At 39.5% G+C, this 24,994-nt stretch overlaps 1 protein-coding gene across 1 annotated transcript in view; it reads left to right on the forward strand.

The window, feature by feature from the left end:
- The first annotated feature begins 154 nt into the window (after nucleotides 1–154).
- The window catches only part of ddb1 (damage-specific DNA binding protein 1), a 40,897-nt gene continuing 16,057 nt past the window's right edge, over nucleotides 155–24,994 (forward strand). The window contains exons 1-15 of the mRNA XM_068317771.1: nucleotides 155–303; nucleotides 2,195–2,343; nucleotides 3,477–3,593; nucleotides 3,743–3,964; nucleotides 4,078–4,192; nucleotides 5,450–5,547; nucleotides 10,139–10,297; nucleotides 11,826–11,909; nucleotides 12,207–12,323; nucleotides 14,741–14,843; nucleotides 15,566–15,641; nucleotides 15,731–15,839; nucleotides 17,703–17,881; nucleotides 20,630–20,793; nucleotides 22,551–22,658. Of these exons, the coding sequence (XP_068173872.1) occupies nucleotides 243–303; nucleotides 2,195–2,343; nucleotides 3,477–3,593; nucleotides 3,743–3,964; nucleotides 4,078–4,192; nucleotides 5,450–5,547; nucleotides 10,139–10,297; nucleotides 11,826–11,909; nucleotides 12,207–12,323; nucleotides 14,741–14,843; nucleotides 15,566–15,641; nucleotides 15,731–15,839; nucleotides 17,703–17,881; nucleotides 20,630–20,793; nucleotides 22,551–22,658 (1,861 nt within the window). The 5' untranslated portion in view covers nucleotides 155–242. The remainder of the gene's footprint in view (nucleotides 304–2,194; nucleotides 2,344–3,476; nucleotides 3,594–3,742; nucleotides 3,965–4,077; nucleotides 4,193–5,449; nucleotides 5,548–10,138; nucleotides 10,298–11,825; nucleotides 11,910–12,206; nucleotides 12,324–14,740; nucleotides 14,844–15,565; nucleotides 15,642–15,730; nucleotides 15,840–17,702; nucleotides 17,882–20,629; nucleotides 20,794–22,550; nucleotides 22,659–24,994) is intronic.

Genomic DNA, 24,994 nt, shown 5'->3' on the forward strand with positions numbered 1-24,994 from the left:
GATCGAGGTCCTCCACCGTCACCATCTCCAAATCGGATCTAGTCCTTGATGCAGTTCCCTCGTCCTCACCGTCCTCCACGCCACGCGGGGCGCTCTAACCCAGCAGTGCTACCCTTTTCTGGCCATGTTCGTTCCAAAAACGACTCGGCTAACTTCTTCCGGGACGTTTTTATTATCAATGATTTTGTCACTGTTGAGAGATTAAAACACTACTCTGGTGTTTGTCTTTTTTCTTTGTAAAAATGTCTTACAACTACGTGGTAACAGCCCAGAAACCCACGGCAGTCAACGCCTGCATCACAGGTAAAGGAGCCCCTGTGTTCTTGTTCCGCAGTGATGGACGTTTGCTACCTGCGCGGTGCTAGCCGAGCTCCCGCCGCCGAGAGCTGCAGCTCCGGACGGGCCTGGGGCTAGCTTGTGTGTTGCTACGTGAAATACTTGAGTAACACAAAATAGATGTGTTGAGTCTCGACTTGAACCACTATTTCCCGTTTGTAGCATTCCTGCTGTAACGCTCATGCTCCGGTGAAGCCTGCAGTGAATCCCAGAATGTAACCCCAGCCTTAATCCTGAAAACCCCGCTTTGACTTGTTGATAAATATTAGCATGTTGCTAACTGCGTGAACGTGCAGACAGTTTGTAACTTCTGATCTCACAGCTCCTGGATGGTGTCATGCTAAGGGTTCCCCCTTTTCTCTAATTATTCTGCTCGTAAGTCTTGAGATTGACGTGTTGAATGGAATGCAGGTGCTGAATGTCCTTTTAAATGTTATGTCTATTACATAGATAAAAAGGTATACATGTATCTATAAAGAGATCGAATTCGCCCTGAAGTAAATTACTAATTTAACTAAAATTAGAAGGCCATTCTTTATCTCTGGTCATATTTGCATCGTCTACTTCTTGTTCTTAACACCCTTAGACTAGATTTAAGTCTGACACCACCGCTAATGGTGGAATGCGTCTTTAGTTGGGTCGTGATTGACTTGAGAATCAGTAACATGTGGTTTATTCAAGCTCAAAGTGAAGTCTTAAGTCACCCAACACACTGAGTTGATATAACGGGTATTGATAAGCAGATTTTGGAAGTACAATTCATTTTGTGATCAACTATTCAATGATTGTTTTGTTGTTATGATGACTAATGAATTAAACACGTTTCACCTTCCTTTGTTTCTTGTACTTGAGTAAAATGACTTTTTTAAAATACTATTTAACCTTTTAAAAATTTGCAGGTAGTTGACATATTAAAATTTTTAAATAGTGAAACAAAATCCAATGGGTTTTTTGTAAAGTATATGCTCTTTCACATAGTAGTATAATTTTTGCATCAATTTTTGCACCTTTTTGTTCGCATCACTCAAGACGCAGGGGAATGAACAGACATGTTATTGTCATTTGGAGTGGAATGTTTTTGTTTGTTTTGGGTTTTTTGGACACCCTGACGGTCACAGCCATTAAACGTTGATTTCGAGCCTTATTCTTTTGCAAATCAGAAAATCCATACATTCTTTACAAATTTACGCTGTGAAACAGCATTCTTAGATAAGTGCTCTATTTGGCCTTCATGGAGTGGTGAGCCCTTCCCCATCTTTGATTCAGAATGGCTCAGCCTTTGTGGATGCTCCTTTTATAACCAATCATGTTACTGATCTGTTGCCAGGTAACCTCATTATTTCTGTTTTTGTTTCACCAAGCCTTTTCTTTTATCATTTCCCAACTTTAACATTCTCTTGTTGTCACTATTTCAAATTATTTTGAACACTTTGCTGACATCAAATTCAAAATGAGCTTGTAATTTTTGAAACCAATAAGCTTTCTCCGTTTCAGCCTTTGAAATGTTGCATTTGTGTTTCGAAATCACATTCTGTTTGTGTTTATGATTTACGTAGAATCCTAACTTTTTTAATAAACAGGGATGTATGATGTTGTGATGTCTTGCTTCCTTTAATGTATCATACTTTTAATTCTATTTGATTCAGCATTGAGATATACAGGTACTCCCATTTGTTTTGTGTACTATATAAATAAAAACATGTATGATCAAGAAAAACTGTATTATTGATGTAATCTAAGTTATTCTCTACCCTATTGCTGATATGTCTGTCATTTGAGCTCAGCTATCTTTTCCTTACCTATTCTCACCATTATAATAATTGTAATTAACAGAATATAAATGTTGTTTCTTGGACAGGTCACTTCACCTCTGCTGAGGACCTAAATCTGCTCATAGCTAAAAACACACGTTTGGAGATCTATGTGGTCACAGCAGAAGGGCTGCGGCCCGTCAAGGAGGTGGGCATGTATGGAAAGATTGCTGTCATGGAGCTCTTCAGACCAAAGGTTTGTGTTCTGGGCTGTTGAGGAATTGGTCACTGATTAGTTGTACTACAAAATATACATATATAAAATTGTCCAATTTTAAATTGTCCAAGAAGTATTTCATTTCTAATGTGTTGTTTTACGTGCAGTGATCGAGGTAATTTCCTGTTTTACCATGTCATACACCTCATTCTCATGTTGTCAGGTAGATCATTTATGAGAGGGAAAAATATACTGTATATTTTAATTTTAAGGGATCGCTGAAACACTTTATTCAGTTAAATGTAGAAAGAAAATATCCAGGATTAATGGAATGTAAAAAAAGGGGCGCTAACAGGTGCCTTTTGTAATATTGTGTAATCCATCCATCTTCCACCTCTTATCCGTAGTCGGGTCGCAGGGGCAGCAGCTTCAACAGGGAGCCCCAAACTCCCCTTTCCCCGGCCACATCCACCAGCTCTGACTGGGGGATCCCAAGGCGTTCCCAGGCCAGTGTTGAGATGTAATCCGTCCACCTGGTCCTGGGTCTGCCCCGAGGTCTCCTCCCAGCTGGACGTGCCAGAAACACCTCCCTAGGGAGGCGCCCCGGAGGCATTCGCACCAGATGCCCAAACCACCTCAACTGACTCCTTTCCACGCTAAGGAGCAGCGGCTCTACTTTGAGCCCCTCCTGAACAGCAATATTTCTCACCTTATCTCTAAGGGAGACACCAGCTATCCGCCTGAGAAAGCCCATTTCAGCCGCTTGTATCCGCGATCTCGTTCTTTTGGTCATGACCCATCACTCATGACCATAGGTGAGGGTAGGAAAAATATAAATTTTAATTTTAAGAGATGATCTCGGAAACACTTTACTCAGTTAAATGTAAGCAAGAAAATATCCAGGATTAATGGAATGTAACAAAATGGGTGCTTACTGGTGCCTTTTGTAATATTGTGTAATATATTAAAAAATAAGTCTTTGCTAAGATATTTTAGAAAACTGTTCCTAGTAGGAGACATGGTATGGAGTACATAATGGATTCATGGACTTGTGAATTCCACTTACGGTAATCTGGTGATAGTAAATTGCTGATGAGTTGAATTTACTTGGGAGCCATCCTCTGAGTGATGGGTCCGTGATCAGTCCACTGTCTTTGTTTTCTTTTGTTCAGGGTGAGAGCAAAGACTTACTGTTCATTCTTACATCCAAGTACAACGCCTGCATCCTAGAGTACAAACAGAACGGTGATAGCATTGACATCATCACCCGTGCCCATGGAAATGTCCAGGTGAGTGAGACAGCTAAAGTGTTTTCTTTAGGTTTCTTGAACTGAGTGAGATCGTTTTTTACAGCTTTCTGAGAAACACACTAGTCTGATGTGTGATGCCAGGTTTACGTTTCTCCAAACCAAATGTTTTATCCTTTTGTTTGTTTTAGGATCGTATTGGCCGTCCGTCAGAAACAGGCATTATTGGAATTGTTGATCCGGAATGTCGTATGATTGGTCTGCGGCTGTATGATGGTTTATTCAAAGTGATCCCATTGGATCGGGACAATCGTGAGCTCAAGGCATTCAACATCAGGCTGGAAGAACTGCAGGTCATCGATGTTCACTTCCTGTACGGCTGCCAGGCTCCAACAGTCTGCTTCATCTACCAGGTATGATAATATGATTTGTGTGTGTGTGTGTGTGTGCGTGCGCGCGTGTGCGTGTGTGTGTGTGTGTTAAGACTTCCTGTGAAAATGTTTCAGCGTTCTACTGTGTATCGTAGGACCCTCAGGGCCGCCATGTGAAGACCTATGAGGTTTCTCTGAGAGAGAAAGAGTTCAATAAGGGCCCCTGGAAACAGGAGAATGTGGAGGCTGAGGCATCTATGGTCATCCCAGGTGATTACAGCTTATGTTATCTGATTACTGAAAGTATATGTCAATATTTTAGTATTTGTTTTTTTTATTATTCCCTTAACATTTAAAGGACACATGCAAATGATAAATTCTGCCTGTTAGTCAAGGATAAGCAGGTAGTTTTAATGTTTACATTCGTCATCACCAGCTATCACAGAAGAGAACCTGCATCTCATACCAAAACATACACGTGTCATTCACTCAGAAAGGTTTGAGAAATGCAGTGCGCCTTCGTTACTTGTGGTTAATGTGTTCCAGGAACCACACGCGATTAATGAATTCCGCGATAGAGCGACTAACTATTTATCTTACTATTTACGGTAATTTAAACGTTTATGAACCCTCTTCATACTGATATTAAACCACCTTCTATTTGTATTACCTTTTCCCACACTCTTATCGACTGTTTAAAGCAGTTTTTTGTCTCAAGAAACTCTGAGACTCAAGGGACAAAGCGTACTTCCGGAAGCCGTCAGCCAATAGAATGCGCGTATGGTATCATTGACTGCTTACCAAAATCTGCAATGAGGTGAAGTCGTGAGTTTTGATGCGCGAAGTCTCCGAGGGCTCACTGTATATCAAAGGCAGATCATCATACACAGTCTTGATCAAATATTAATAAAGATTTGTCACCAAACCTACTTCTCATTTTGAGTGTCTTAAGAAACTCATAATTTGTTGTCTATCTTTATAATGAGAATTTATGATTAGTCAGCTACCATCAGTGTACCAGTGTAAACAAACAGTTTGACTGCAATCGGAGTGCATTCCTGCCAGGCCAACTAACAGACACGAGGAGGACAAAGGACTCACATGCGCTCACTAGAACTCGTGGCCTTCCTGACACCAACACAACAAACTGCTCATGTCAAAACACACCCAGAGGCAGCATCAGTAATTCACCAATTAAGACACCATCACTCCCTTTACATTTATACTGCACGTTGTTGTATGCTTCCACATTTATGTTCAAATGTCACATATTAAACCACTAAAAGCAGTAATTCAATTTTCTTTGACTTGCAATAGTTTTATGCACCTTGTTCACGGAAAGTTTGAGACATGTCGGAAGCTTATCAGACAGAAATCGATTAAGTAATTGTATTGATGAATAAGAAAGGTAATTAATGACTAATAAAATATAACCCTAACCCTACCCTATGTAAATGTTTAACTTTGAACATGAAAGTTATTTGAAACTATTAATTCAGCGCTAACCTTTGACTGCTTGTATTTTAGTTCCAGAGCCATTTGGTGGCGCTATAATCATAGGACAAGAGTCCATCACCTACCACAATGGAGACAAGTACCTGGCCATCGCACCTCCGACAATCAAGGTAAAGACATCAGATTCCATGCACAGATGTCCCTGTTTTTGGTATCCATTTCATTGAAAAGTCAAACATTTATTTTATGTAGTGCAACATTAATTCACATAGTGTGTGGTAACACTCTGAGTCATGTTATTTTCACAGTGCAATTATATTGTTCTGTGCTTTTCCTGTCATATTTGTGACTCAAAGCAGAAGCCAGAAATTATTTCCCCTCTTATGTAAATCTTTGCACAAAATTCATGATCTTCATTCAATAGACAGCATCTTGCTGGTATTGTGACGCCAGTTTGTTTCAGCAGTGAACATTTTCTTAATGTAAATGCATTAGGCGCTGCTTCACCAACAGCCCCTGAAATAAAGTTACAGAGAAAAGCAAAGTGATTTGTAGAGTTGATATAATGTTCATAGGCATACATCATTTACATCATTGTCTATGGGAGGAGGTTTCGTGATGCATCATTGCAGTCATAAGCATCAGGCTGTGATCATTTAGCGTTAGGCTACATTACGTTCATGTTCAGTGGATAGAGGCGGCTGAAGCTAAAACAAATTAAACAAATTTTTTATGGTTAGAAATAAAGTCCCCAATCCATGATTCTTTTATATAATGAATTAAAATAAAAAAAAGTATAGTCATCAATTATAATGCTTTTCTGCTCTCATATTAGCGTGTACCTCTATAATTAAAGCATCTTATGTCATGTGTCACGATGGTTTTTGCTGCCTTGTGCATTTGGGGAAGAACACATGTATTCGTGGAGATTATTTACCATGTCGTCAACATTGAACATTCTTCTACTGTTTGGCAAAAACATATTTATTAGTCACTGATTGTGTAAATTCTCCTCCTTAGAAAGATGAGAGAGGTCTGTAATTTTCAACATATGTACACTTTAACTGTGAGAGACAAAATGAGTAAAAAAAAATAATCCAGGAAATCACATTGTAGGATTGTTAAAGAATTAATTTGTAAGTCATGTTGGAAAATAAGTATTTCGTCAGTAACAGAAATTCTACTCCATACTTTGTAACATAACCTTTGTTGGCAATGACTGGGGTGAAACATATCCTGTGAGTGTTCAACAGGTTTGAGCAAACCGTAGCTGGTATGTTGTTTTGGGACCATCACTGGGAAACACAGACATCCAACGTCCTACACAAATTTCTATGGGTTTGAGGTCTGGAGACTGGCCAGGTCACTCCAGGGCCTTGACATTCTTTTATCGGAGCCACTCCAAGTGGTATGTTTGGGAGCATTGTCATGTGGGAAGTCACAGTTACGTTCCGTCTTCAATGCTCTCACTGATGATAGAAGGTTTTGCCCTCAAATCTCACAATACATGGCCCCGTTCATTGGTCCCTTCACAGGTATCAGTTATCCTGTCAGCTCTGCAGAACAGCAGCTACAAAGCACGATGTTTCCACCCTTATGATTCGCAGTAGGTATGGTGTTCTTGGGATGCTACTCAGCATTCTTCTTCCAAGCACGAGCAGTTGAGTTTTTAGCAAAAAGTTCTATGTTGGGTTCATCTTACCACCTAATATTCTTCTAATCCTTCTCTGGATCATACACGTATGTGCTTCCTGGCACAGTTCAGACGGGCCTGGACATGCTCTGGCTTACCAAGGGGAAACCCCTGATGCTGCAGGATCTGATTCTCTCTCAGTGTAGTGTGTTACTGATGGTAGCCTTTGTTATTTTGGTCCCAGCTCTGTGGGTCATTCATCTGGTTCCTCTATGTAATTGTTGGATTTCTGCTCACCGTTCTCATGATCAATTTGACCCCACGGGATGAGATCTTGCATGAGGCTCCAGATCGAGGGAGATTATCAATGGTCTTGCATGTTTTCCATTTTCTTACAATTGCTCTCACAATTGGATTCTTCACAGCAACCTGCTTGCCTACTGTAGAATCACTCATCAGATCTGTGAGAGGCAGAAGAGTTGCTTATTTATGGGTGACCAAATACTTGTTTTCAACCACAATTAACAAATAATTTAAAAAAAAACCCTACAATATGTTTTATGGATTTTTTCTTCTCATTTTGTCTCTTATAGTTGAAGTGTACCTATGATGAAATTTACAGACCTCTGTCATCTTTCTAAGGAGAACAACTTACACAATCAGTGGCTGACTAAATACTTTGTTGCCCCACTGTATGGGGATGTATTTGTGGTTCGTGCTCAGAGTTGATTTGTATTAGTGTTTTCTGAATAACTATTTTTGGCCTAGAGGCTCGTAGGCATAGTGGATAGTGCTGTTGCAAGAAGGTTCGATTAGATTCTCTTAGTGCAGAGTTTGTATGTTCTCTCTGGGTCTCTGGCTTTATCCCACCTCCAAAACCATGCAGCGTATGTGAACTGGTCATAACAAATTGTTCATAAGTGTGAATATGAGTTGGCGTCTCATCCGGGGTGTAACCCGGCTCTCGCCTGTAGCCAGCTTAGATAGGCTGCAGCAGATTTGTGATCTGCAAGGTGGATAAGCGGCTGTAGACGAGATGATTGTGATCGCCTTGTCTAACAGAGAAATGGATGGATGCTGTTGGTCACTGGTGATGTTCTATACACCACCCTGCAATTACTAGTTTCTCTGGGCTAGATGGGAGTTAAACCAATGAAGGGATTTAGATACAGCATATAACAAGCGTTCACAAGATTTGAAGAGATTACTTCCAGGGTTGTGGGACATCGGGGTGAGTTTAACTGTGGGGATAAATAAAAAGACTTGCCAGAGGGGGGAGACAAAGATCTGCACTGCAGTTTTCAGTAAAGGGATTTCGTACAGCAGTGGTTTTATTGCAGTGTAAGTAATGGGTGGTATCCACATTTGCAGACTTGTGGTATGTCTATGAAAGAAAAAGGTTACCAATGGTGCATCAGAAATGAAATTTCAAAATGTGTTGCTTAAGTAGAATCAAAGCTTTCATGCATGTTTTCCATGTGCAGTTTTGCTGAACCACGAAAGTCATCCTCATCTTATTACAAACTCCAGTGTAGTTTCAGTTGCTTCCAAGACATCTGTTTTGTTGTTGTCTCCTTCCAGGCTACAGCTCAAATCTTTGTCCTGCTCAGGGGTTCTGTCTTGACAAGCCTTAAACATCCTGGCTCCTTTCTCACTTTGCTCCTACAGTTGAATTTCCCAACATTACTGAGCAGATGTGTTGGGGGACGAGGCGGTGGAGCATCTGTTATTGCGATGAGACTAATGAGACCACATTATTTATTATATATAATTATTATATATAAGTATTGTTTTTGATTTTTCTGACCTCTAACATTAGTCTTCACAGGGGCTGTTGTCAGCAATTTCTTGAAAACACAGACGAATGTCTTTTGATGTATAACTACAGTTTTTGGAAGCTAATTAATAAACAGTCACCCCAAAGCACAGGAGTGAAAAATGAATGTGAAACACAAAAGGCTTTCCAAGGAGGTCTGCTGAATGGCCTTTAGCTTCAGTAATGATCTAAAGGCCGTGGGGCAGTGGAATGTAACAAGCTAATTTTGTGTCATTCATTTGACAGGGATGCTAAAGGACTTGGGGACGTAAAAGTGGTTCTACAATTCTTGACAGACCACAGGCAGCAGGATTGTGAAAATAAATTTTGTAAAGGCTCGATCAAGTGAGAAATTGAGTGGACTTGTACAGTAGACAGTGACAATAACAATGCCTTTAGTTTAAAGAAAAGTAGAGCAAGCTCAGTCACAGTACGTGATTTCCATGCCAATTCCAAAGATGTCTGCTTTTCCAGACAGCTTATTGAGAATTTATGGTGGAGACAGGAGACATTGTCTCTGCTCATCTTCAGTGTAAAGCTCATGGCAGTTTTCCTTTTTTCTTTTCAAACAAGTTTTATTGTTGCGCAGTGCAACTTGGGTCATATTGTGTCCAAAAGGTTTTATTCAAGTAGGGAGTGGAAGAAGTATAAAAACAGGTTGCAGAACTTAGATACCCTGTAATTATAATCAGAGCTTATGTTTCACAGCCTAGCCGATACAGTTGTCAGCTAATCACACACATCATATGTAGGGAAGCTTGGTGTCAAGAAAGGCTCCTAAAAAATTTAATATGTTATTATAGGTACCATATATATAAGCTGATAATTTAGTACGGTGGTCCCTCGCTACAGCAAGGTTCACCTTTCACAGTGTTCCCTAATTAACAAGACACCACTGTATAGAAATACAAATATATCATTCCTTTTACCTTTTGCATAATTTGCCCATCGGAGAGCATTGAATATTTCCCGGTCAGACATATTTTTGGTCATACTACCTTCAGGAATTCATAGTCAACTATCTTTTTGTGATGTTAAAAGAATGTTTAGTTTATTAAAACACTATTAACACATCTTTTTGTCACATTATGTTTGTAAATTGTAGATTTTCAAATATGGAACAGAATTGCTGCAAAAGTGGTGGAGTTCAATCACAAACCTTTACTCATGTCACATTCTGGCTCTACTTTCATGCGCTTGTGTGGTACTGATGTAACACATGAGAAAAAGACTTTTTTTCCTGTTCCTTTTCTGTATTTACCACTACTGTGAGCATTGTATTGATTTGTTTCTGTGGCTCTCTGATTTGCAGCAAAGCACCATTGTCTGTCACAACCGAGTCGACCCCAACGGCTCGCGCTACCTGCTTGGGGACATGGAGGGCCGTCTGTTCATGCTGCTGCTGGAGAAGGAGGAGCTGATGGACGGAACAGTGGTGCTCAAAGACCTGCATGTGGAGCTGCTGGGAGAGGTGCTCTTCTCTTTTGTCTTCTATGTGTTCCTCTCTGTCCACCTTCCATTCCATTGGCCGGTGGACCCTTTTAACTGTTTCTCTACCCTTCCTGCTGCTTGTTGCTTTTCCTCCTGCTGCCTACTCCTCTCTGTACACCTTTTGTTGCAGTTGACTGTCTAATGGTTTATGGCTCTGACAGAAGCTAATGGATCAGTCCACCCTTGTGCAGAAGATGAGAAAAAAATAATATCACTTCTTCATTGTTTGCACGCCAGGCCGTCACTTATCCCTTTTAAGTCGATTTAGAGAATGACTGAATGTCAGTAGTGTACTCAATGCTAAATCTCATTTTAAAAGCACATAGTTTTGGCTTGAGGCACCTTTCTCTAATGACTTGCCAAGGAGTTTGGAAAGGTTTCTTGCCAGTCTGCTGAGCGATGCTGGATCTAGAAACGATCAAGTAGGTTAAGACTGCTGAGCTAAAGACAGATTGCTTTTCAAATAGTTCTGAACTTTATATTTTGGAGCAGTCACCAAAGTCAGCAGGCAGCACCAACCATTCATTAAAATATCAGACAGAAAACAAAATTTTAGAGGCGTGAAAGCACACAAGGTTCAACATTTATCTTGGTTTCTGGGTCACATACTGCTTAAAGCCATGTTTTCTGCACCGCAAACTATATGACATTAACATTTTTGTCTTGTAGTTTGAAAAATGTCAACAATGTGAATACTTTGTCTTAGCTGACTATGCAGACCAGTGAAAAAGTCTGATTAATACGCTCAACTGAAGGCACATTATGGCACAGCCCAGTCACTTTGGCCATTTACTTTAACCCTGTATTGTTTAGCCTCAGTGAGGACATGCGTCTGCAGACACACACAGCCCTGAAGCGTTAGCTTTCATCTGAATCTATGGCGAGGGGTTACCTGGGAGTCTGTTTTTGTCTCATTATACATAAGTTTGAGGCGTGACTTTAGACTGTGGTTTCTGTTAAACTCCTACTGTTTTAGTCATATTGTGTGTAATTATATTTTTAGGAATCTTTCTGAAATTAGAATTTACACACTGTACTGTAAATCTACAGACTGAGTCAAAGAGATTTCTGTTTCTTTAAGTTGCTTCAAAAATACCTGAAAGTGAAGTTTTTGTCCAACTATTTTTGTCACTTTCATTTTTTGCCAGTTGAAACAACACAGTTGAGCATTTATATATTTATTAATTAAATCTTATCCATTGTTATGTCTTGGTTTGTGTTTCAGTAGCTGAGCAGAGGCCTTCTCAATGATCTTTTGTTTCAAAAATTGTTCAAAGAATAATGATTGTATTTACCACCATCTAATCTGCCAGTCTTTAAAGTATGCTATCTAAGTACTCCTTGTTTATTACATTTTGGTATAATTTAACATGGACACACTATAGAGTTTGATTTTGATTTTTCTTTGAGAAAGGATTTTTTTTCGTGATGTGGGACATGAGTTTGAGTATAACTGAACACTGTGGAGAATGACCTGTTTTTGTGTCTCTCTGCCTTGACTTCTGCAGACATCCATCGCTGAGTGCTTGACATACCTGGATAATGGTGTGGTCTTTGTTGGTTCCAGGCTGGGCGACTCCCAGCTAGTAAAGGTAAGTAGTTTAAGGCTGTTTTCCACTTTCTACAGTAAATATGTTCAATGTTAGATTTGTTGAATGTGTTTTAAACCGAAACTTTGAATATTCAGTTATTTCTCTGCCTTTTTTAGAGCATTAGTTTATTAATGGTTCTTGGAATTTTTGATCTATTTTCAACAAATTTAACAAAAAACAATAGAACCAAATAGAAAGCCAAACCAACTGTCATTAATCTTGATGGTCTTTAATAAATTAAATTAATGTGGTTTTTATGTTGCTGATTTGTAAAGAGTGTGCCATTTGTTTTCACAGCTTAATGTAGACAGCAATGAACAGGGCTCCTATGTGGCTGTGATGGAGACGTTCACCAATCTGGGTCCCATAGTGGACATGTGTGTCGTCGACCTGGAGAGACAAGGCCAGGGTCAGGTAAGAACCAGTAAGAACACATATTGACCCAGAAAAAAAATACTGCACCCAAAACTTAGAGTTGAACATGTTTTAACCTCTTTAGGAAGGGTCTGGGGTTATCTCTTATTCTTCTTCGGAAAACTAGCCAGACAGCAGGCAAAATAGGTATTGAACACATCACCATACTTTCTTTGCTGGGGGTGGGGTTGAATGAGATGTTACCAACATCTGGTGTAAAATAATGTCAGGAGCACCTTTACAGATATATTTACTTAGAAAAATGGTAATGTGTTCAATGCTTCTTTTATGGCTGTATAAGAGATGTCATTCATGATCCTGTTGAGCGTGAAAATGGAAACTACTCTGGTTCAAGTGATGTCTATTCTGATACTTTCTTTACTTAAGCATGACGTACCTGGAAAAGTCTATTTATGGGAGCAGACTAGCATGACGCCCGTACATGTTGTCCCTTTGTTCTAGGTTTGTCCTGTGAAGTAAACCCACTGGTAGCTGCTGGATTTTAAAGTGTTATGCTGACCTGGGGCTCAACATGTTCCATTATAGTTTCACATTAAAGCATTTCCTTTAGATAGAATAAAAGGTTGTCACCAGAGGATAAAGACATGATGTGATCATAACTGAAAACAGGAAGTGGATGTACTTTTGGTGATTCTTTGACTGTTCTTATCTTGTCTGTGATCACCCACTTCTGTTACAGCCTCTAGGGAGCCTAGCTCATGCAGAAAGTTGTTGAGTTGTGATCACAGTATTTTTTTGTCAGCAGCATTAAACACAACAGCATCATCCTGCCACTGGCTAAAGTCGCTGGAAACAAGTATTAAGACGATTATACCGACATCAAATACATGGGTTCCTTTGCTTTTTTATCAGCAAAACTGATGTTCTGTTTTCGTTCACTGTGTGTGTGCCTGATATGCCAGTTAAATCTAAGCATGATTTAGCTGGACTAAAGGTACATCTAAAGTTAAAATCCCCTTCGGCACACAAACTCAAATTGGATCTCTTTCCACAAGTAAAAGACAGATTGCTGTGTTTTATCCCATAATAATGCTTTACACTCTTAAAAATTGACAACAAAAGACTTAGGTTGTCTTTAATTGAATGCTACACGTAACATTTACAATCTGGAGTACTGAAGTCTACTATGCACTTTGTTTTTTACCTTCAGCTGTTGTCAAACAGATTGCGTTGAGTGCAGTGTGTTCAAAACCATTTTGGTTTTTAAATTCATGTATAAAATTCAACGTGGTGTTCTCTTATTACATCAAAATAGGAATTATTCAATGCTGAATAAATCTGTTTTTTTCACATAATTTCACAATGTAATGGTTTGACAATATTTAGTATTCAATTTGAACATTTGTCCTTGTTTTCATCAAATAACGGTGACACATAAATATGAAAGAGTGAATTAACAAGAATGATGCAGTTCAAAAGGTTTTGTTGGCAGGCAGTGATTTCAGGCTTCAGGAGTGGTGGTGAGGCTCCAGGGGCAACAGTCCAGTAGAGCATGGAGCTGCTCATGGTGCACACCAACAACCCAATAGCTTGTCTTCATTCACACACACTCAGACTCACTTCAGTTTGCCGAGGCCAAGAATGAAATACAATGGTGATTGTTTTATTTCCCCTTATGCTGTTAATCCACAGAGCATTTGATTGGTGTAATTACCTCACACACAATGCAAGATGGTTAAAACAGTGGAGGGTTGATGCGTGACATCTCACAGTCAAAGCTGAAGATTAAATCATTGTACACACAGAAGTGCAACCAGCCTCATTGGTTTTATGAGAAATAAACCCTGCGTGAATAACAGAAACACAAACATAATATATCATGTGCATGTTGTCAGGATTGAGTCGGTCTCTGGAGATCTTTGTTGAATGTGTGAGGGCATTTGAGAACATGCTCGGGGGAGTAAGGTAGGCCAGATTCACAATGGTTATTTGCATTAGGATGAAGCTGCTGTGTGGCAGGTGGTTGGGGCTGAGATTATACAGCCATTAATCCTGTTAGTGGACCATGACTGGATGATGATGCTCTCCAGTCAGTCTGTACACACACCAGAATAATTTACTGTCGGGATTTCTTCACAGTGTTGTCATATTTGAAAGTGACAATTTCAGCAAAGCTCTACTCTAAAGTGATTTACAAATCCTACACGACTGTACCTGCTGCTGCTTTGACACTAATTTCCAATTTTTTTTCTGAGATGATATTTAGCAGCCCTGTTTGAAATGACATTTAAAAATACATAATGAGACCCAGGTGTGAAAAAAAAGGAAGTAACAAAAGATGAAAAGATGTTCACAAGAAAAGAGTAAATGTAACAGAATTAAAGATGATCTTAACCTTGATAAATAAGAGTGAAAAGAAATCTTTCTTTGTTCTTTTTCTTCTTTGTTTCTCTCAGCTGGTGACATGTTCAGGTGCGTTCAAAGAGGGCTCTCTTCGGATTATTCGCAACGGCATTGGTATTCATGAGCATGCCAGCATTGACCTGCCAGGAATTAAAGGTCTGTATATGTGTGTGTGCGTGTGTGTGTGTGCGAGCGCATGTATCTTTGTTTCTTCAACCACCGTCCTTTCACGTTAATACTTCAGTGACTTGACAATGGAACCCCCTCAGCGTGCATCTTCTTCTGGCCTCGCCAACACACCAGCTGCTGCTCACTCAGACACAACATGTCGAGTGTTAGCAGATGGCTCAGATGTCATAGGTCTCTCCTCGGGACTTTCAAAAGAATAGGAGCATCACTGTGGTTAGGTTGGAAACATTTATTGTCATTTAACAAACCAGACAACGCAGACAACGTCTGCTATAGTCAGCTCTCAAGTCAAGGAATCCCATCAGGTTTTAAACTGGCACCTGACACCTCTTAATCTCAGAAAATTAGGTTCCTTTCCCAAGACTAATTTCTGATGCTTAAATGAGACACAAAGGGCAGCTAAGTTCTGTTTGCACTTGTTAGGCGTCAGCTGTTTATCGACCATCTCTGCCCTAAAGTCCCAGCTGCTGCCTCCTTCCTCTGGCCACTTGATGTGAGGCAATTATTCACTCACCCAATAAATGGCTCCCTGTGAGCTACCTGCACATCTTTCAATGTGTTAATGTTTGACAGATGTTTGACCTCGGAAAAGACCGGTTTGGATAATGACTTTGTATTGTATTTCTCATATTCAGATTGCTGCAGATGTAACTTTTTCTTCTTAAAGCATCTTTTGAATTCTCTTCAAGGTTTATGGCCACTTCGCTCTGAGGCCGGCAGAGAGACCGATGACATGTTGGTGCTGTCTTTTGTTGGTCAAACACGGTGGGTGTCATCTGTCCAATACAACAGATGAACGTATAGCCAATTTTGAATGTTTTAAAATCTATATTAAAATTAAATTTCCCCCCCAGAGTGTTGATGCTGAGTGGAGAGGAAGTCGAAGAAACTGAACTACCAGGATTTGTGGACAACCAGCAGACATTTTATTGTGGAAATGTGGCACACCAGCAACTAATTCAGGTTTGTATACATGACTTGCACAACATTCTCCTTTCTGAGTAAAGTCCATGTGCTGCCATTGTCCGTCACCAGAACATACAGTAGTTTATCTGACTTAGCACTGATGCTCAATAGGGGACTGACCATTACCTGTAGTTAGGTAACTTTTTGTACATCTCAATTCAAAGCAGCATTGTTGCCTGTTTTTGTAAAGTGAAAATTGATTCTAAAATGTGTTCATTAAATGTGGCCTTTCTCCTTTTAAAAGATTTAGTTTCGTGTCTAGAACTAAATTATATACGATTGAAAAGCTATAGGTTAAGTTTGTGTAAGAAAAGGTTACAGAAGAGCTCGATGCTGTTGTTTATGATCAGTGCTACACTTTTTTAAAATTCAAGTTTTTGCCTGCAATGTTAAAACGAGGGTGAAATCTGCCAGGAAATTCTCCAACCAATTCCCAACCAAATGGTTGCTATGACAACACTGCTTGTCTTTTAAGACAGAAAATATCTTCTCTTAGAGCTGCACTGACATTGAATACATATACAAAGTTTTGATAATGTTTTTGATAATTACAATGGTTATTTCAAATAATGAACTTTCATATTTATTCTGTAGAGTAAATTATTTATTATTACACTGTAAGCAAGTGGTCTTATCATTATTGTGTCTCAAAAATTATATAATGATAATACATTTAATCAAAAGTCCATTCATAATTTTTAAGTTGTAGTAAGACCCAGACTGACAAGCTTTGGGAACAAACAGAACCTCCTTGGAAGAGATAATGAATTCCTTACTTTGCGGCTCTTTGTACCTTTTTAACTTGTTCTTTCTCATTATTTCGGTCCTCTATCCTCCACATCAATTGTGTGTGTGAGGTTTGCTGCTCCAATTAACCTTACTTTAAAAAGTAGCGGGTGGCAATTTCCCGTCAACAAGCTCAGACATGCCAAATGTACAGTACCTGCCCTCCAAAAACATCAAATGAGCACCAGGTAAACAAATACTGGAGATAGCCAGATCAGGGGGGGGATCAAAAGAGAACTAAAATAAGAAAAAAAAAAAATACAATGCATCTTAAATTAATTGTTGTTGTGCTCATAACAAGTTGACATTGTCATGCTTGGAGGAACATTTCTTGCATTTTCCCCCTTTATATAGAACAGCAAGAGACAGTGAACGCTACACTAGGCCTGCTTTGAACAGGCTGTTAAAAAGGATTTATTGTGAGCATGTTGGGCTTCAAGCACCACTGTGCTCAAGTAACGCCTCACTGTTGTGCTTGTAGATCTAGCCTTGTTTTAACAAAGTGAAGCCCCAGTTATTTGTTATTACTGTGTTTTGACTTAAGACTTGGTGGTGCAAATGTCATATTTTGATGATTTGCAAGAAGAGAGTTTTAGTGATTAAACAATTAATCTGCATCTGTCCTTTTCTCGTTTTTGTTGTGATAAACTGCGATATTCTCCATTAATAGATTATACCATTTTAATGTTTTATAGCAAGAAAAATTGCTGCATGGTCTTCACTCTTTCTTCTGTTCAAAGTCTCCTCTGTAAGCTCAAAATGCTTTTTTTCCCCTTGGGACTAAAGGATCTGGTAATTGTAGTGAAATAAAATTGCTCAAGTGGATTAAAAGCAAAATAATTATCTCTTCACCAAAAAAAAAAAAAATTGGCTAATCAAAGTCTGATTTTGGAAAATACAAACCTGTGGAAAAACAACTTCCAATTAGTCAATTTTAGTCATTGATAAAAAAAAAAACAAAGTCTGGTGCAAAATCATATATATAAATGTATAATGTTTTTCATACATCTTCACATGTTAGCTCAGTTTGCTGTCAGTTCAGTAATAGTTTAAAAGAAAACTGTGTATCTGCAGATCACGTCAGGCTCTGTGCGCCTGGTGCTCCAAGACAGCAAAGCATTAGTGAGTGAGTGGAAGGAACCGCAGGGCAGGAACATCAGCGTGGCCGCCTGCAATCACACTCAGGTGGTGCTTGCTGTGGGGAGGGCTCTCTTCTACCTGCAGATCCTGGTTGGAGAGCTCAAACAGATCAGGTAGGACAGATACTCACAGCCACTCATAATCGACCTGTTGTCAGTTTACAGACAATGTTTGACTTTGTTTCCATCTTATTATTCTTTACTTCGACCATGTTTGTGCAGTAACCCAGAGCATATTGTTTGTAAAATTTACATAACCTCGTCTATAAATCGTTTTTTACTGAATCCGGGAGGTGTGGAGATGTCCTGGGACGACTTTCTCAAATGAATGCATTTCAGTAACTATGGAACACAAAATCCCAGATGTGTGTTTTTTGTCGCATTTTTTGTAGATACATTTGGTTTCTCTGTTGGTGAGATTTTTATAAGACGAGTAGGTTGGTTTGGTGATAGGACTGAAAATCGACTTTGTTAAACAACTAGGATTTGATATGTTATTCGTAGATGTGCTGGTAGATAGAAGTGGGCTTTGGAAAGTGTTAGGCTAGCTGTTTCTGTTTAGTCTTTCTACTAATTGGATGGTAGCTCCAGCTTCATATTTATCATCCAGATATTAGGATGGTATTTACCTTCTTCTTATAGTAAGCCCATTTCCTAAATGTAAACAAGTCTTTTACCTCCCATTATGTCTGTCTGTTTTGGTAATGGGATGCCAAGAAGCTGGATCAACTTGGAGTTTGTAATTTTTAAAAAAAATGTCCAATCTCAGCCTCTCAGATTTCCTTTAGTTGCATTCTTTATGAATGTGTTGTTTAGGATGAAATACAATGCTACTGCTCATCAGTCAGACGTGTATTGAAAAGTTGTCTCAAAACTCAAGTTGTTTTCCTTGACAGGAAACAAAAACATCAAAATATTCGATGTCACTTCTAACTTTAGTTGCCAGATGACTCAAGGTAGTAGAGCTGCCCGCTACAACATTTAGTGACCAATTGCAGGAAAATATACTGTATGAGTCCGAGTTGTGTTGTATTCATTTTGTCTAGATTATATCTGTCAAACATGAATGACCTCTAAAAAAGGTGTTGTGGCATTTAATGTTAAGATTTTTGAACAAATCTATCTCTGAAAAAGATGTAAAATGACTGTGAGGGCTGGTCACCTCCTCCATAGTATTTAGCCATAGTGACAAACACCCCAGGATTCCCAGAGGAATGCAGCATATGTCACCTACTGATGAATTTGTTTTACGGTGGTTTGTGGGGTGATGTCATCATCATCACTGCTGTTGCCGTCTACCCTCTGGCTGTCTTTGTGCCAGGTTTTCAGTGGGGCTGCTTTGAGCTATTTCTTGGAGTAGTGCAAAAAAAAAAAAAAAAGATGGAGGGTATACACAAAGCTTTTTTTTCTTTTTTCTAGCAAGACACAGCTTGTATGAGTGGCCACCAGGGCTGCTTGATGCACCAAGTGTGTGTGTGCAGCCCTGAGAGTGCTGCTAAATGATGGAGCAGTGAAGGAGACACAGTGAAGTTTGTCACCTGAGCTGTGTTTGTCCTCCATCAATAAAAAGCTGGTTTTCTGTGTGACTGCCAGAATTCTGGATACACTAGATAGTCAGAGTTGTTTTAAAGGTGCTTGTATGCCTGAAAGGCTGTTCTGTACTCCACGTGCTGTACATAGATCATCCTTTCACAATATTTTGCATAATTGAGTGGGCTTTTTTTCTCGCATTGATGGAAGTTGCTTTTACGAAGAAATGAATCTTTTGCCATATAAATTTTTATAATTTTAGCTCTTTGAATCATATTTAAACTGCAGCAATGATCTGATATCCTTAAATAGGGAGATACGTGAAAGAATAGCTTCTTGATCTATTTTTTATCATTTCACAGTATTCAATATGTTGTCTCATTTAAATGATGATGACATTAAACTGATGATGGAAATAGAATATACCGTATTGGCCCGAATATAAGACGACCCTGATTATAAGACGACCCCCTCTTTTTCACGACTCAAGTTTGAAAAAAGACTTTTTGAACACCTAATTAACCTGGCCGATCTTCGACCCACTTTTCCCCAGATTGTCGCTACGTTTCTCCATTTTCTGTTATCTCTTGTCTTATTTTCTTCTCTTTTCTTTCTTACCGCTATTTTTATTTTTCTTCTTCGTGACAGGGGTTCACTTTGGCCTGGGGAGATCAGTTCAGCATTAGCTTTAAAGATATCTGGCGCCATCTAGAGTTGTGAATGGGTATAATGTCTAGACCCCGAATGTAAGACGACCCCCACTTTTTCAGTGTTATTTCAATGTAAAAAACACCGTCTTATATTTGGGCCAATTCGTTATATTCTTGTCTATCTTTAGCAAGAACATAGACTCACAAATAAATTGTATGCCTGTTTAACCACCTGTTTAGCGTCCAAGCATTGACTGTTTTGCTCGAGTCATTGTGGTGTGACAGAGGCTTTGCTTCTTCATTTTAATTTTAATTCTAAAACTATTAGCCACGGTGTTGTAAATGTGATTGGTTGATTAAGCTGTCACAGAGCGCCTCTGATCCATTGGTGAATCGACCGTCTGCTCATCTGTCTACAAACCAGTTTATCTCCCCAGACATTTTCAGTCATCTGGTGACTTGAGACAGCGTGAACTCGCAGCTTCGCTCTTCAGATAGCAACAACATCTCAACTGCGGTTCTCACGGGGAGACAAATCAGCTACAATTCACTCATTGTCACTAACACATTTATGCCACCAGCCATCTTGTGCCTCTGTATGTGTCAAAACCAGTGGCGTACAGCTACTTTCACGTAGGAAAGTTTGCTCTTGACTTTCCCACGCACTCTCCTCCTCCCGTAGCACCACAGAGATGGAGCATGAGGTGGCCTGCTTGGACATCACGCCTCTAGGGGAGGGGGGCGGTGAGTCACCACTCTGCGCCGTGGGACTCTGGACTGACATCTCAGCCCGTGTCCTCAAACTGCCCTGCTTCACAGCGCTGCACAAGGAGATGCTGGGCGGAGGTGAGAGAAAGGGGGGGCATTATGCACCGACAGGAGAAAAGGAAAGCTGCTTGTGGATAAAACAGTAAAAACTTACTTTCTGCAAAAAAGTACAGAGAAACAAAAATTCTAAATGTAACGTAGGTTATCTGAAAAAGCAAGAACAAACTCTCCAAAAACTCTTCACATTTCACAACCTGAATACGGAGCAGAAGAGGGGTTAGAAGGTACGGTTATTAAATCTCCTCTCAGCCTCGACAAAAGACAAATTGATTTGAAGCACAAATTTTCACTTCTCTGTCTACATCAATAACTTGAATTTTCAATCCAGCAGTATTACTAGAAAATAATCCCAAAGGGACAAAAAGTTTTACAATATATTTGGTGATAAGAAGAGAAATTAACTTGATTGATCCCTCCTAGTGGAAATAATTTTTACTATGTCTTTTATATCACTGACAATACACGGAAGGATACAGCTGAGGAGAGCACAAGTAAAAGTTGTCATTTCATTATTGGATGACAGTTGTAAAAACAAGTAAAATCTTTCCTGAACTGATAAATGATTACAGCTTGTTTCTCCTCAGATGGCTGATAGTGACTTTGAGTAGCTGTAGTGGTTTTAAATTGAGTAATTATGTAATAGTTCAATATTCCACAAAGAATTAGATGTGAATTTCAGTTTCTTTTTCTCAGACAAAGCCCCATACCTGATTATGTTTGATTGAAGTGGACAGAACATTTCTTTGAGAGACCTGTTCAATAAGTGGCTCTGAAAGTTGTAGCATGAAGGCACTTTGTCTCTAGTTCTGATGTCAGTGTAGGATCCCATTAAGTACCTCATATTTTTAAGTACTGGAATATTAACACTGCTGCCATCCCAAATGCATTAAGTGCACCATTTACACACTTGAAAAATATTTAAACGTGTTAAAATATGCAAGAGAGGACTTGACTGATTAAACTTATGAGAAAGTCAACAGTCAGTAGAGAGAAGTTTCATAACATGGTAAACCGACACAGGAAGGACTCCAACACTTTCCAATTAGAATTCTTCACCCGTAAAGAATATTCTCACACTCTCTACCAAAGTGTCACACATTATTTTACAAGTACATTCGATTGACAGCTGCTCAGCATTTAAACTGCACTCTCTGCTTCACCTCCATAATAAGAACAGTCAAAATGCAGACGGATAAGAACAGGAATCTTCTTGCTAAAAACGAGTTTATTATTCACACTTTTCATTTACCTTAATCACTGGGAGACTTGTTGCACAGCATCATTTGGACCTTTGCTATGTTAGGTTTGTTAACCTGACTTAAAATATTAGTTACGTAAAATTTTATGGATGTATTTCTATCGCAGTTAAACAAATCATGATTCTTGGACCCCTTTTTTGAAATAGTTGATGCACGTTTCCTTGGAAACAGGTAATCTTTTATTTAGGTTTTTTCTTCTTTCTTTTTTTTATGCTAGAAATTGTTGAGATTCCGGCAAGTACCAATTAATTGGAGTCAGTGTTTTGATATTGTTGCCCTTCAGGAAGAACACAAGGTTTGCTAAATAGAAGATACTGAAGACTTTATATTTAACCTGTCACACTCAAATCATGTTTGTTTGTTTTTTGTTCCAGTAGTTGCCAGCCAGTCTGGCTGATAACCCGTATTGATTTTCCTGACAAAGACAATCTTGTAGACATTTATCCTTGTGGTGTTCATTGATGAACCTGTGACTCCAGAGCACAGGAAATATAAATCATTTTACTGTGTCCTCAGAGATCATCCCTCGCTCAATCCTAATGACCACCTTTGAAGGCAGCTACTACCTGCTTTGTGCGCTGGGGGATGGCGCTCTCTTCTACTTTGGTCTGGACCTGCAGACAGGTACAGTACACCTTACACCCGTGCTCCCGCAGCGGATAACTCCCCAGGCTTCCAGACAAGCTGTCTGTGGGCAACTGTCAGAAAACATTTGGATTTTTACGGTAGATTTTTTTGAAAGGATTATGTATCTGTCAGAGCTACATTTGGATTTAATGAAGGAAAATTGTGGCAGCCAAAAAAAGTATTGCATTGTGCTTGATTTAAAGACTAATGAAACTAATGATGAATATCATTAATAGAAAAACATTCATTCATTCATTCATTTTCTGCCGCTGAATCCGCTGTAGCGGGTCACAGGGAGCTGGAGCCTATCTCAGCTGGCATAGGGCGTGAGGCGGGGGACACTCCGGGCACGACACCAGTGCATCGCGGAGACACACACAAAGACATACAACCATGAACACATCATACACACTCCTACGGGCAATTTGGAACCGGCCAATCAACCTGAAGCGCATGCTTTTGGAGGTGGGAGGAAGCCAGAGAACCCAGAGAGAACCCACGCAGACACGGGGAGAACATGCAAACTCCGCACAGAGCGGGACTCGAACCCTGACCCACCACATTGTGAGGCGACAGTGCTAACCACTGCACCACCATGCCGCCGCTAATAATAATAACAATACATTTTTTTTAATTTTAAAAACACTGAAATTTAATTACGTCCATCATTGTTGTGTTGAATAATGCAATGACTAATTAGTATTGACAAAAATATTCAATTTTGAGTCATCTTAATTGTGTTGGGTTTTTTTTTTTTTTAAATTTCTCTCATTTACTGAACTCACCTCTTTTGAAGTCTGCCAATGTAGTTTAGTGGTGAAGTATCTCTTTGGTCTGTCGGTTTGTCTTCTTTTAATGGAGATCTAAAAATGCTGTGTGTTATTCCTGCTACATATTAGCATCCTGAACATGACAGATATTACAGAAACACAGTACAGTGATACCTCTGTACTCGACCATAATCCGTTCTGAGGTGGTGGTTGAGCACCGATTTGTTCGACCACCGAAACCAATTTTCCCATAAGAAATAATGGAAAGTATTTTAATCCGTTCTTACCATTTAGAAAAATACCTAAAATATTATAAGAACGTGTATCTAAACAACAATGAATACGTAAATGTGCACAAGCAGTACATGATAAAGATAAAGCATTATAAACCATTTTGTATAATTTACTTTACGTTTTTGGAAGGGGAATCCCTTCCATGATGACGCTAGGTAACGCGCCTCCAGGGGTTTTCTCCCTTCTCTCTCTCTTCCGTGGAGGTGAATCTGGCTGGGCAGTAGCCTTCCTCTTTTCTTTAAGAAGGAACCTGTCCATTGTCAGTTGCTTCTGCTTCAAGATAGTGGAAATGGTTGACTTTCATTTCGTACTGCGACGCGAGGTCGGACACTCGTACACCACTTTCATATTTTGCTATAATTTCCGTACGTCTTTGCGTACGTAATTTGCGTACGTAATTTGCATACGTGTTACTCCGCTGGCGGTCTGAGTCGAACTGACGCTTACCCGCTGGCCGAGGAGCGCAGCCGAGGAGCACGTTCGGGTCGATTCGGCTCGTCGAGTACCGAAAATCTGTTCGGGGTCCGATACATTTTCTACTCAAATATTTTGGTCTAGCACCGATTTGGTCGAGTATAGAGGCGGTCGAGTACAGAGGTATCACTGTATTTCAAGATGTGTGCTACTGAACAAACTCAGGTGTGGCAAAACAATGAAGCTTCGACAAAAGCTGGAATGAACCCATCTGATCTGTTCTCACACTACATAACAAGCATGTCACAGACAAAGTTACTAATCACAGTCTCCTAATGACAAAGTTTGGGCATCTTGATTTCATGTGTTGACCAAACGTCTACAACTTAGAATATTTTTAAGCACCGAGCACAAACAGAAGCCAATCACAGAACCCACACTTCCTCCAATGCGATTGTCACCAAATGTCAGTTGTGGTGTAACATCACAAGTTGTCTAATCCTGTTTATTTTAATTTTGATTGCCGCATATCATTTTCATGACAACCAGGAAATATTGCACAGAAGTCCATATCTGACAGTGTTGAAGAAATTGAAAAAATGATTGGGGACATGTATCCGTGTCTGCACAAACTGTCAGTGGTGATCTAAAACCTAGGTGTTGCGATCACGTACACAGGGATGTGGGTGTAATCAGTTGCTCTTTTTCTTCTACATGTCATTCTGTCTTTATCCAGAAGGAATGTGGGCCATAGAGAATAAAACGGCGGGGGGAATCAATATCAATACGTGGGAAGCACAGATGAAATTACGCCCTCTAACAAAAACAATATCATTGATGATGCAAAAAAAAATA

This window comes from Antennarius striatus, chromosome 1 (genome assembly GCF_040054535.1).
Source record: "Antennarius striatus isolate MH-2024 chromosome 1, ASM4005453v1, whole genome shotgun sequence".
Lineage (NCBI taxonomy): Eukaryota > Metazoa > Chordata > Actinopteri > Lophiiformes > Antennariidae > Antennarius > Antennarius striatus.